This window comes from Catharus ustulatus, chromosome 13, assembly GCF_009819885.2.
Source record: "Catharus ustulatus isolate bCatUst1 chromosome 13, bCatUst1.pri.v2, whole genome shotgun sequence".
In the NCBI taxonomy this organism is placed as follows: Eukaryota; Metazoa; Chordata; class Aves; order Passeriformes; family Turdidae; genus Catharus; species Catharus ustulatus.
This window is the reverse complement of record NC_046233.1, coordinates 7,969,751-7,982,448: the sequence shown is the minus strand read 5'-3', so window position 1 is coordinate 7,982,448 and position 12,698 is coordinate 7,969,751. Positions and strand designations below refer to the sequence as shown.

At 43.1% G+C, this 12,698-nt stretch overlaps 1 protein-coding gene across 18 annotated transcripts in view; it reads right to left on the bottom strand.

Annotated features, from left to right (window-relative positions):
* The window catches only part of CADPS (calcium dependent secretion activator), a 204,919-nt gene that overhangs the window by 30,662 nt on the left and 161,559 nt on the right, over nucleotides 1-12,698 (bottom strand). For 6 of the 18 annotated variants that reach the window (XM_033071283.1, XM_033071284.1, XM_033071287.1 and 3 more), the window contains 4 exons: nucleotides 11,508-11,654; nucleotides 8,275-8,430; nucleotides 5,345-5,492; nucleotides 1,076-1,090 (listed from right to left, as the gene is read on the bottom strand). In XM_033071283.1, coding sequence (XP_032927174.1) covers nucleotides 1,076-1,090; nucleotides 5,345-5,492; nucleotides 8,275-8,430; nucleotides 11,508-11,654 — 466 coding nt within the window. The remainder of the gene's footprint in view (nucleotides 1-1,075; nucleotides 1,091-5,344; nucleotides 5,493-8,274; nucleotides 8,431-11,507; nucleotides 11,655-12,698) is intronic. The other 12 variants (XM_033071286.1, XM_033071291.2, XM_033071288.2 and 9 more) reach the window with 3 other exon arrangements.

Here is a 12,698-nt window from a genome sequence, read left to right as displayed (position 1 = left end):
GTGCCCACAGCTCTGGGAGCCACCCATGGATGTTGGAGGGGAGGCTCTACCATCCCTGTGAGAACCAGCACCCAGTGCTCTAGAGATTCTGAAACCCCTTTGCTCCACTTCCGTGGGCATTATCCTGTGCTGGCACATGGGGTGCAGCAGGCAGTGGGGTACACCTGCTGCTGGAGGGGAACAGGCAGCCCCTCCCAAGGGCACCACAAACCACCTCAGCACAGGAATGGGGAGGATGTGCTGCCCCAGGGGAGCTTGCAGTGGGCTCAACCACTGGGAATGGTGCTGCACCCTTCCCACCTACTGCAGCAAAGCATCTGGACCTGTGCTACCCTGGGTCCAGCAGGCACCTGGCTCAAGGTAAGCACTCGTTCAAACACTTTGCTGTTTTGTACTGTGAGATAGATTTAAGAACCACCCAACAAACCACAATGACCCTTCTTGTCCCATGCAAAAGCCAGCAGGCAGGGTAGCCCTGCACCCTGGGCAATGGAGATCCTGTGGTAGTAGCTCAGCATGGGCTGACCATGGCCTGTGCCTGCAGCACCAGTGTTTCTGAGTCTTCAACCCAATTTCTGCACATGCCAAACCTTCCTTAGCTTGGGAGCTCTGATGCAATCAGCTGCAATATGGCTAGAATAGGTACTAAAATACAGTCTTCTACTAATTTAGAAAAGACCTGTTTCCAATACAAGATTTAATTAGTGAAAACATACAGTATATTCTTATTTTCAATGGACTGAGAAAATACTGATTATGACTGCTTTCCAACACAAAACATTTGATTTTTCAGTCAAACATTTCAAGCACTGGTGCTAGTCACTATATTCATTACCACTTGGCATTAATATTGTTTTAAAATGTTAACATCAAATCACATTGAAAGAGACAAATCTGCTTTAAATACTAATCAGACTTTGGGAAGGAAGACTGTGAGGGCTTTACAAATGCTATCTGCTGGTCTCAGTGTCTGATCGGTACTCTGAACTGCTCTACAGTTTGGGGATTTTTTTCTATGGCAGTAACATTAATATAGGTATTTGGGAAAAAGAAAATAAAAGTAGGACACACTTACCCACTCTTTTGCAAACTTTTCAGATGATTGGGGACAGAAATAAAGAGGAAAGTGCAAAAGACAGGAAAAAGAACATATGAAGATAAACAATAAATAAACCAAAATCTTTTAAAAAAAGAGACGTATGAGAACAGCAGCATCATGCACAGAAACAATAAGCAATGGAAAATGAAATGGGGTCAAAACCTCCTTTCGCTGAAATGCCAGAGATCGCTACCTGTAGGATTTGGTGGCAGCAAAATAGTGGGAAGGGACCGGATTGGAGCTGACACCTGGCACTCCCTTGCGGTTTTGTTTGGCTCCGAAGAGGAAGGGAACCGGCTGTCGACAGGCAGGGTTCAGCCTCGGGGCAGCCACACAGCCCTCACCAGGGCAGGGGACATGGCACAGCACGTCCCAGCCCAAGGCCTGGCTGGGGGCACTCAGAGCCTCACCTGGACACGAGGACAAAGCGGCACCGCCACGCCACAGGCTGCGATCTGCTGGGCCCACGCGGGGGGAACATACACGAACAAGCGGGTGATACTTGCATTGGCAGCTCCCATTCCCATGTCCTGCTTTGCAGGTCAAGACATTCGCAAGTCCCTTATGGGATCACAGTTATGATTAATATTTAATGCAGAGCTTGGCCTTATCAGCTCCCAGGATTGACCTGGCCTTTCCCAGCACAGCTGGAATGCAGCTGTGGGGCGACAGGGACCTGTAACAGCTTGGTACAGGTAGAAGCTGCTGATGTGCTTGGCAGACACAGCCAGGACTTTCTAAGGGAAATGGAGAAGGGGTTGTGCATATTGGGGTGTCTCTCTCATTATGTTTTCCTTCTGCAACTGCATTTTCTGTGTGTGTAAAACTTTGCAAACCAGTATTCAGCTAACTGCTTTCATCAAGTAAGTCATGAGTTTGAATTCAAACATGACTAGCTATGTGCAAAGCAATTCACTGTGAAATGCACTGACTGATGCATGTTCAGTTACAAGCTTGTTTCAAAAGCAAATAAGAGCCCCAATGGAACAAAAACCACAGCTCTGAGAGCAGGAGAGGAGCCTGTGCATGCACCAAGGTGGTGTAGCAGTACCCTGAGCGCTCATTCCCATCGCAGCCACAACCCCCAGGGCAGAGTGAGCCCCGGAGCCCTGGCAGTGACCATGCAGGACAGGGCCTGCCCCAGGCAGCCACAGCCACGGTGCCCTGTGCCACCAGTGCCACCAGTGCCACAGCCCCAGCTCCGCCTCAGCAAGGGGAGCCTCGGCCAGGACAGGGTCAGAGACGGCAGCGGTTTGGAAAGCGAGCGCCTGGTGCTGCTACAGATGCCTGGCTCGCAAAACCAGCAATTCCAACAGCTCCTTCTACATTCCTCATGAAAACACTCAAGGTTAAAGATCACAGAGCTGGTTTGCTTTACCCAGCATAGCCCCCACTCTTGATCAAGTTCATCATAGCTTTCTATTAGCTCAATTATTACAATCCATAATCAGTGCACTACAATGATTCAACTTGACTTTATGTGATGAGTATCTTGCCTTGTCATGTAACAGATTGTGTGTATGTTGTATTTCTCTAAGGACCATCTGACCTTAGATATTAAATAGAAACATACTAGACCAACTGAGAAACATTTAATACATACATTTATCCCCTTAGATGTATTAAAAATTCAGAGGAAAAATAAATATTTAAGATGGTAAAGTATGTTTACCAAATGTTTTAACAGCTGCCTTTAGAGACAAGGAAATGGAATGAAATGATGGGTGTTTGTTTCACAGGGTAATGCTCGCAAAACGCATTCAAGTATCTGCTAAAGTGAATGTGGCTGAAGGTAGTGTGAAAGGGAAGGCCTTTGGGCGGGGAGGGAACCCACAGAGCAAGGTCAAGGAAGGTGTCGAGACAGTCTCTGCCCAGAGAGCTGTCAGAAAAATCAGTGGTTTGTTTCTAACAAAAGTGTCATCTCTGGTTAGGTCTGGGCCAAAGGCCCTGCCTGAACTCTGTGGTGGGCAGTGTGAGCCCTTTTTGCTGCTGTTGAGCTGTCTGCACAGGGACACGGGCTGCAGGAGCCACGTGTTGGCTGTGGCACTGATCAATGGTCCCATCAGAGAGTTCCTGTCCCTCCCTGTCTGTTCATTCCTCCTCTTGCTGACCTTTACAGCTGCTGCACACCAGAGATGGGGGACAGAGGGACTCAGTGAGGCACAGACCCAACTCCCCATATTGCTGAGAAGGACACAGGCTGGAAACCCAGGTTCCCATGCCTCTGCTGCCTATCTGACTGTCTCACCATTTCCAGTGGGACTGGAAGAGGCAGGGTGGAATTTTATCCTCCCTGCCCAGGTTGTAATGACAGATCTACGTGGGAACTTCTACCCTTCTCAGCCTGACCATCTTGGCACACAGGTTTAGACAGCTTCAAGAAGAGGAGATGGAGATAGCTGAAACACAGGGTGGCAAGAGTGAATGGAGGGGGAGGTAGTACACTAATTAAAAGAAATAAAAAGAAAAAGGGAGGGTGTATAAAATATTGCAGCCCTAAATGGTAACCTATGCACCAATAATTTATGTCTGTTTTACAGGTCTATTAGTTTAGCTATCTGTTAAAAACCTTGTGTCCCAGCAGCTGCTGGTTGCCACAGGGGTTCAGCTGTCACAAAGCTACTGCACCAAACACCTCCTGGAAGTGGCCCAGGTAGATTTGCAGCTCATCCCAGCTGCAGCCCAGGAGCAGCCATGCAGCCACCTGCTCCCCTGTCTCCTGCAGTCTGAGTCAGGCCAAACCTGCAGTGGGACTGAAGCTATCAGAACTTGGAGGAAGCTGTGGCAATCAGAGAGCATCACAAGTCAGCATGGAAAGATGCAGTGAGTGCCTGGTCACACGACACTCAGCACAGTGCTGATGTTATCAGTCTTGGGCCATCTGAATACTTAACCTGACATTTTAATGAATGCAATGAGCCTTCTCTGCCTTTGTGATCGCCAAAATCTCCCTGTCTCCAGGGACTGTGCCAGTATAAGGGTTTGCAGTGCCAGTATAAGTGGGGACCATCAGAAACATGGACCTTTGCAGCTGATGGGGCACTGCTAATGTAAATGCTGCAGCAGCTGCAGGCTGAGGGATTTGGGGAGACAAATGGGTATGAATATGGAACAGAAAATGGTAGAGAAGTTCATGTCCAGGCCTGGAAAACAAAAGCCTGCTCAAGATCTGCTCCAGTTCACCTGGAGGATAAGGGAATACCTAATGACAGGCAGTATGAAAGATCTTACAAGGTGTGTGTGTCACAAATAAAATGTCAGAACTGAAATATGTATAAGAAAAATAAAAAGAACAGAATCTGATCCAAACACCACTGACATCAGGACAGAGAGCCCTGCTACATCCAGTGGCCTTTGGAGCAAGTTCTTTCAGAGGAACAAATTGAAGTGAACAACTGAAAAAACACAGGGACAACTAGCAATGATTCACTGCAAAATCTGACCATGGAAAGCTGTAGTGAAAAGGCTTATCTAGGAAATGCTGACAAGCAGCGGACTAGGTGAGCCAAACAGTATTTGTGAGTTTATTCTAGACTAGTATATGAATATTTATTTTGGCTTGAAGTCATTGGAGCAAAATGAACATTCTGATGCATTTAATTCATTCCAATTTGCCATGTCTTTCTAATTCACAGATCAATTCACAGAAACTTCAACCTGCAACTACGGCTTCAGAAGAAAATAAAAATCAGCAATTAATTAAAACAAGTTTGTTGTTTGGGAACTTGAGTCATTATGAACCTGGAAATCCAGAATGATCAAGTGCTGATTATAGCGAGTACTCAAGGAAGGCAAAGCAGCCGGAATTTCAATCTACTTTTGGAAGTTTTTTATTTTTGTGGTTTTCTTTTTTTTCCCCCTTACATGCATCACAGCAACAACTTGGCAGGTCTGTTTTCCTTATGTTTGTCTACAGAAAATAGCCATACACAGAAAGTGTGTTGCCGACACCTGGCTCCAAGGTGCAGTTAATGACTCAATTTTCATGGTCATCATGCAACAACCAAGCTTGAGAGATACCGTATGCATACCACAGTCCTTGCAAAAAGCCACTCCTAAGTGACAGGGATTCCGAATGTTTCTATTCATTAGATTTGAGAGCAACCCTGTACATTCATCTGCACACTCTCTATGGAAGGCTAAATCCACAAACGATACAACGTCTCTGAAACGAGCACAACAGGAGACAGGAAATTTCATGACATTGCCTTTAAAAGCTGTGAAAGGAGGAACCTGCATTTTTACCTCTTGGCCCATTTCCATACTGCAAAGCTTTGTAGACTGAGCTTTGGCATCCACCATGACATTAAACATGGTGCATATTGACTGAGGGACTCGGAAATCTGTTGATCGGCTGGTTTTCTGCAGTTTTACTTCAAATGCAATCCTCGTTCTGTGAAGGAAAGTAGAAGAAGATGTTTCAGTTGCTTTTAAACATACTGAAGCCAATAATAATAATAATTTGAAACAATACTGAGAGGAGTTTGAGAAGCCAGAAAGCTGAATACTGCTGGGAGTGCCATAGTGCAGTTGTTATAAATGTGGGTTTTTTTCTAAAAATGATTTTCCAGTGTAAAAAGAAACCCCCTTTCCAGAACACACACTATTTATAAAGTGTTCAACAGTTTCAGGGAAACTGTGACTCTCTTATGTTTGATAAACAGTGTGATGATGTTACAAACAGCAGTGTCAATGCACACCTTTAATTTGGTTGCATTAGTTGATTGATAACCACAGCCTTTTGCACTAAAGGAAGCTCCTCTTGCTCCCTGATATCAACTACAAATGACAGAAACTTCCTCACTGCCTGACTGAAAGGACATTGCCAGATCATTGCATTTATAGTGATATGACAGTATTTGCTCACTGGAAGTTCTTAATTGCCTTGTAAGTTCACAGAAGTGGTTTCCCTGCACCACACACTCCCCAGAATGAATCTGCAAAGCGTGCACGGGCACAGTCATGTGCGTATGAACACACTCACATCACACACCTCCCCGTTCTCCTGAGGCTTCACTGAGATCAAATCTGACATCCTTGGCACTAACAAACCACGATACACCAAAAGATTTGTTAGGCCAAAACCCAGAAAATCCAAACTTGTGCCATATTTTAAATACCAAGGCATTTGTGAGTCTAACACGGGAATGTTTCCCAGTGTGATGGGCATTGCCTTGCCTTTCTTCAGAGCCCCTCTTCATATTGCAGAGGTACTTCACTAATCTAACCTAACACAGAACAATTATCACATCACATCACACAGAATCTGCCAATAAATTAACATAGGAGCTTCAATTTAGAAATAACAAATAATATCGGCTGCAGCTCAGGAATAATTCTGAACTTGAACGATCCCCCAAGGGTTATGCAAATGAAAACTCATTTACGAATGTGAAGCTCCCGTTCTGGGGATCAGATCTGAGATGGTAGAAAGGTCCTTCTGCTTGGATTTATTAGTTAACAGGCCTTCCTTGCTAGGGCTGCTTTCCTGACAGCCCCGAAATACAACCCAGTGTGGAAGGCGGGGTGGCTTCTCCATGGATTCAACAGTTCAGAGACAGACGCGAAGAAAAATGTTGTGTCAAACTGAAATTGCTAAAGAAACCTTAGCCAGGCCCTGTTTGCAGGTGATATAAATAGGGAAGGCAGCATATTGGTTTACATCAGCAATGGCATTTGAACTGATTTAATTACCAGTGCCAGATTTAGCCTGGACTCGGGGACTAGAATCTTGATAATTACTGAAAGGACCCAAGGAGACTGGGATTTTCCATCTCCTCATGGAAAGGAGCATGTTCCTACTTACTTATGCTCAAAACCATTATATATAGTTGTACCAATACAAGCTGGGCCAGGTTTTTACAGAGGGGCAATACATTTGTAGAAAGGTTGAGGCAAATCAGGGAAATAAAACCACCTGGCTTCTAGGCACACAAGCCCTTCTTTAGATGTACCTAGAAATTTGCTTGTTTTTCCCAGTTATCTCAGCTGAGCTCACTTGGTCTGATTTTTACAGATCATTGCAGCTATAATCATGCTGTAGGGACAGCAAAGGGGCCTTAGATCCAAATGAAATAATAAAAAGAAAATAAGTTTTGTTGGTGGTGCTGAGGCAGAGCAGAGAGCAGAGCTCCAGCACTGGGTTTTCTCCTAAAGGACAGCCTGACAACTGGAGGACAGCTACAGCTCAGTGCCAGACACAGGACAAAGATGGGCTGCTGCAATAAATTGCTCAACATCAAAGAAATCAAATGCAATACATCTCATTGCACTTAAAATGCACTGGAGTTTATTCCAGCATGGTGAGAGAACAAGCCTTGAGCTGTCTGCCCTCCTGCCTGCATCTCAGGGACGGAACGTGCCTTCCCCTGTGCTGACACTGCACATCCAGGCTAGCACTGAAAATAAATGCCACACTCACACTTGCAGAGTGGCCAGGAAACTGTGGTACAGAACAGCCACATCACACTGCAGTTAATATTAGCATGTATCAGCTATATTCAGCATCCGTTTTTTTCTCTAGTTCATCTCTTTGTCTATGAATCTTTGCACAATGAAATACAAAGTTCACTTTTTCTTCTTGCCTCATTACCTCAGATGCAAATGGACATAAATTGCAGTGAAAAAGTTGGAAATTTAGCTTCAATATTTTGCTTTCAAAATGACAGCTGCCAGTATGTCTGAAAGTTGCCTAAAGATATCTCTGTTTTGGAAGATCTGCAGGTAACTATACTATAATGAGGCTGATGATACAACAGCTTTCCCCAATCAACGGCAGACGTGAAACCTGTGTGCCAAGCAACACACTATACCACTTTTTAAGTAATTTTTTCTTGTTGATTTTTTTTTCATGTATCTGTGCTTTTTAGGTGGGTGCTGGGATCTTTTTTATGGCTATGCCTTCAGAAGTCAGTATCATCACACCAGCCTGCATTTACAAAGATCTGACCTCACATATGACACTGAAAATAAGTAATTACCAACAAAGCCCAAAAGAATGGGTGATTTATTGCCTTTTTGTGAATAAGCACTCTCCTGAGTCTCAACAGAGAAGTGCCTGCTTAGGAGAGTCCACAGTTCACAGCAATGGGGTGAGTTCCAGTTTTAGGGTGGAACAGTTTTGCATCCTGTGAGCTCTTGTGAGAAGCACGCCTGGCTCGCTCATGGGCACCCACCTTTTCACACAGGACTCGATCATGTCACTCGCCATGAGCTTCAAGCGTTGCTCTAAGTGCTTCCCAAACTCCTCCTCAGGCCAGTGCAAATCCCGGATGAAGGTCTGTAGGGCGTCAAGTTTCCAGAACATATCTTCTGAGGTGCCTGATCCATTGCTGGCAGGGCAAAATGAGAACAAAAATCAGAAGAGGCATCAGGGTCTTTGTAACCTGATGTGGAGACCATTCCTGCAACAAGTGTAAGGCAGACAGCAGTTTCATACACAGGACAACGCTGGCCATCTCCACCATCAGGATTTTGAGTTTTACCATACAGTTGCCTAATCTACCTTGCTGTCATCACCCACAAAACTTTCCAGACCAGATGAGTAAGACAACAATCATGAGTTACACATATTAACGGGAAGAACGTGTGTATGGTAAAAATCAGCCTTAGTTAATAACCACATTAATGTATGTGATTATTAAGAATTAAGGCCAGAAATTGTGGGAGAAAATCCTCGATCAATAATAACTGCCATACTAGGCTGTATGCAGTTATTAAGATTTAGGGTTTCATGCAATTCTCCCCCCTCCAAATTATATCCTGAGTTTGCCTTGTCCCCCAGCGTGGCCCCGTTTCCAGGTAAGGGACAGTGCTAACAAGTGGTGAGCGAGGACACACTTTATCTCTTGAACAGCTGAAAAAAAATTGGGGTAAGTCAATTGAGCTAAGGGTACATCTCATAACCAGGAGTTTCGGCAGGATTTACCACTGCACCTTTTTCTTTGCAAAGGCAATTACAGGACAACGATTTACATTTTTAAAAATTTATTTTGCAACAACTTTGGTCTGCCACAAAATTCTCAATTTCTTTCACAAGCGTATATTCTTGTACCCACACCCCTGCCCAGATGGAAGTCTTTAGTCCTGCAGTGTGTAGCTACACCAGCTCTTTTCACAGTATAATTATATCTCAAACCTCCACTTACAGAATAAAAATACAGGACTGGATTGCACTCTGTTTGTGCAGAGAAATTTATGCATCCATAACCCTTTTCTCTCCCTCTCTTCTTCTCCCTCACTTTTTTTTTTTTTTTCAGAACAATTACCAAGGGAGCTTCAAGAGTTTCAACCCCCTCCTCGCATACCACTAATGCTAACACAGTAATTTTAAAGATATTTAACACACCATGCATTACCACTTGTGCTGACATCATCTATAGAAACAGATGAGGGAGGGTGTTTCTATTGTGACAGATGCCAGCTGCATTGAGTTAATGCTAGAGGAGCTTGGAACTAATGCAAACAGGGCTACTCCCAGGTGAGAACTGTGGTCCCAACATGCCAGAGGGGTCCTGCAGGATCCTGGGCTAGCAGAGTCAACAAGATAAAGAATGAATAGTCTTGGTTGTAGGAGAAACGTATCTGACACTAAGCAACAGGTAACATGTCCTTGATGGAGGGGAAGGGTGAGTAAAAGGAAACCAGGGAGATGAAAAGATAAAGAATCAGGCATTTGCTTTAGCCAGGGGACCAGTTTGGACAACAGTCTCACATGTTCATCTACTGACAGTTTTTAGTTCAAACCTGTGCTTGGGTGTAAGCAAGCTTTAACAGTCTAAACCCAGTTTTGGAACTGCATGAATTTACATTTTAAGTGATTTAATGTGTACAAATACAATAATTGGTATTTACTACAGCAATATTATGACATCCATTTGGTTTCATAATTTTTGAAGAATTATTCCCAGTCTTTTTCTCACTTTTGATTAGGGCTCCATCCAAGTAAACAATATAGTATATTCATTTCCAAAACGCACTGTTCGTATTTTGCTTGTGAGCACCACAATTACTCTAATCACGCCGGCAGCTTGCAATATACCATTGATGCTCAAGCATTTTCAGAGGGTTTATCCAATTTTCTGTCATTACATGATTCTTATCTTTTCAAGGGCAATACCACAAAGCATGCACAGAGCAAGATTAAAACTTTCAAGTACTCTTTACAGACAACTGCCTAAGCTAGCCTTTAAAATATCTATCTTAGCATGAATATGAGTTGTATGGCTTTGAAACATAAACAACCATGCTAATATTTTTAAAAAGATCTCACATCAGTGTTTTTTTACTTTCATTCATTACCAGTGCTCTGCAATCCTGCCTGTGCCACACCAATGGAACAGGCGTTCTGGTGGACTCCAGGTGTAGATGTAATTGAAGATGTTTCAGTAAAAGTGAACAGGGGATTCTTGGGTGACTTCTTCAGTTTTATCTATTAAGTGAGATGACAGAGGAAAAGCACCGCAGTGCTGACTGAGACCACCCTAGGCCAACCCTAAATAATTCCCCAGGATTTTAGAAGGAGAATGGACAAATTCCCATGATAGGACATCTTGGGAGGTGAACCATATCAAATGATGAGATTTGGGCTGAGCACACTGTGTACACCCATCATACTGCTCAGTGGTAAATCTCCTACAAGAAAACTTCATCTGTGAGAGGAGAGAGTCTAATCTGTGCTGAGGATTTGTGGTATGTTCCCCCTGAGTGTCACACATGCACCCTGGGACATTCAGACAGGAACCTGGGAGCACAGAGCACAAGGCTCCTACAGAGCGACTGCTTTGACACTATTTTCCAAGCCACAATCTAAAACTCACATTGAAAATATCTTTCTCTAGTTGGTCGTGGCATATTTGGGCAGCAGTGAAGACTATGGAGCTTTAATTGCTCTCTGGGGCATCCCCCAACATAAATAAAAACTGTTACACGGTGCTCCTCTTTCTTTGACTGTTTTGTCAAAGTCAAGACAAAAATTACCTGGGAAATGCAGAGCTTGCATTAAATAAAATTCATTTTTAGATCTACATCTGGTCCACAGAAATTGGTTGACTGGCATTGAAATTGGTTCATCTCCTCTTTTGGACAAAAGTCTTTGCTGAGACGCAAAGTCACATTGCAAGTTCTGTGGTTTGGATGTTATTCAGACCATGCCCCATTGTTGACAGCTATTTTGTAAAGCAAGATACTTGCTCAAACTCTCAGTGGGAGTTGAGACAAATTTTCAAGGTTTATACAAAAAAACCCTCAAAATACACATGCCAGAAATTCACTAGTGTCTCATTCAGAAAACATCTAATTAACTGTATCACTCTTTAAAGTTTTATGTAATGCACAGAAACAAACAATACATATCCATGCCAAGATTACTTTAAATTTAAATGAGATCTAATTTGAACTGAATACACACTCAGAATCATAAATAGCAGCCATCCATGACGGTGCAGAAAAGCTAGGCATTTGTGGGATGCCTAGTGGGATGTTAACTGGTAGATTTGGTACTTTAGGGAGATTCACATTTGGTAGATTCACATTGGGCAGATTACTTGTTAAACTCCTGTGGAAGAAACAGACAGAAAGAAAAAATACCATAACAGTGACAATGCCGATGTAGCAGAAGCACATGACACTCAGAAACAAATCTGCAAAGTTCACAGCATGAGGACAGTTAAAAACTAAAGCAAAACATTTCAGAAAGAAGCATGAGTATGGAAGCTTAAATGTACTGTGTTTCCAGTCTGTTATAAAATTCAAATTCCTTAAAAATTAAAAAAGCAAATCAGAATGAAAAGAAGAATCACAAAGTGCAAATTAACAGAGAACTTAAAACTTTGAAAATAATTTCACCTTCAAATCCTGATACCATTTCAAAATGCAGAGAGCAGCTTTTCTCCCAAAAAAACCTCTTTTAAGGAAGAGTTTCAGTTCTTACTCGATGAAATTGCTAAACTAAGAGATCTATTAAGAGACTGGAATTTGAAATAATAAAGAGAGAGTCTGGATTTCCAGCCATAAGAGTTTTTCTTGCCATCAAGCTCAATGGAATTGCAATTTTGCTGCAAAACCTCTCTGTCTTAGACCCTCCACAAATAAAAATGGGCTAATCTGGAGTGATGAAATAGTGAACTACAAAGTTCTTCCTCTGTGAAGACTGTGCCCTCATCCTCCCTTGCATTCCTGGGTGCAAAAAAAAGGATTGTCCAGCCCCACTATTTGTGCCCTGTGAATGAACTGCACTTTGTAAATAAATCCAGGACTAGTATGTGACCATTTCATGGCTGGAAGTTGGCCATGAGGTGATTAAGATATTCAAACGTTAACATGAAGCATGTGTACTTGAGCATCACGACTTCAATCAGTATTTTCAGATGTGCAACTGTTATGCAAATAGAGATCTTTAAAAAGCTGACAGCTGTATTGATTTAATGCAACATTCTCTCCTGGAACAAGGTGCATGTAACAGCACTGAATGGCCAAAGTTTGGAATCCACCCTGACTAGGTGTCTAGATGTTGTAATTGGTCTAATTCTGTTTTGAAATTAAAACATCAGGAGATCTGGGAATCAGCAAAACATAGAGCTCCATTACCCAGCTCACATAT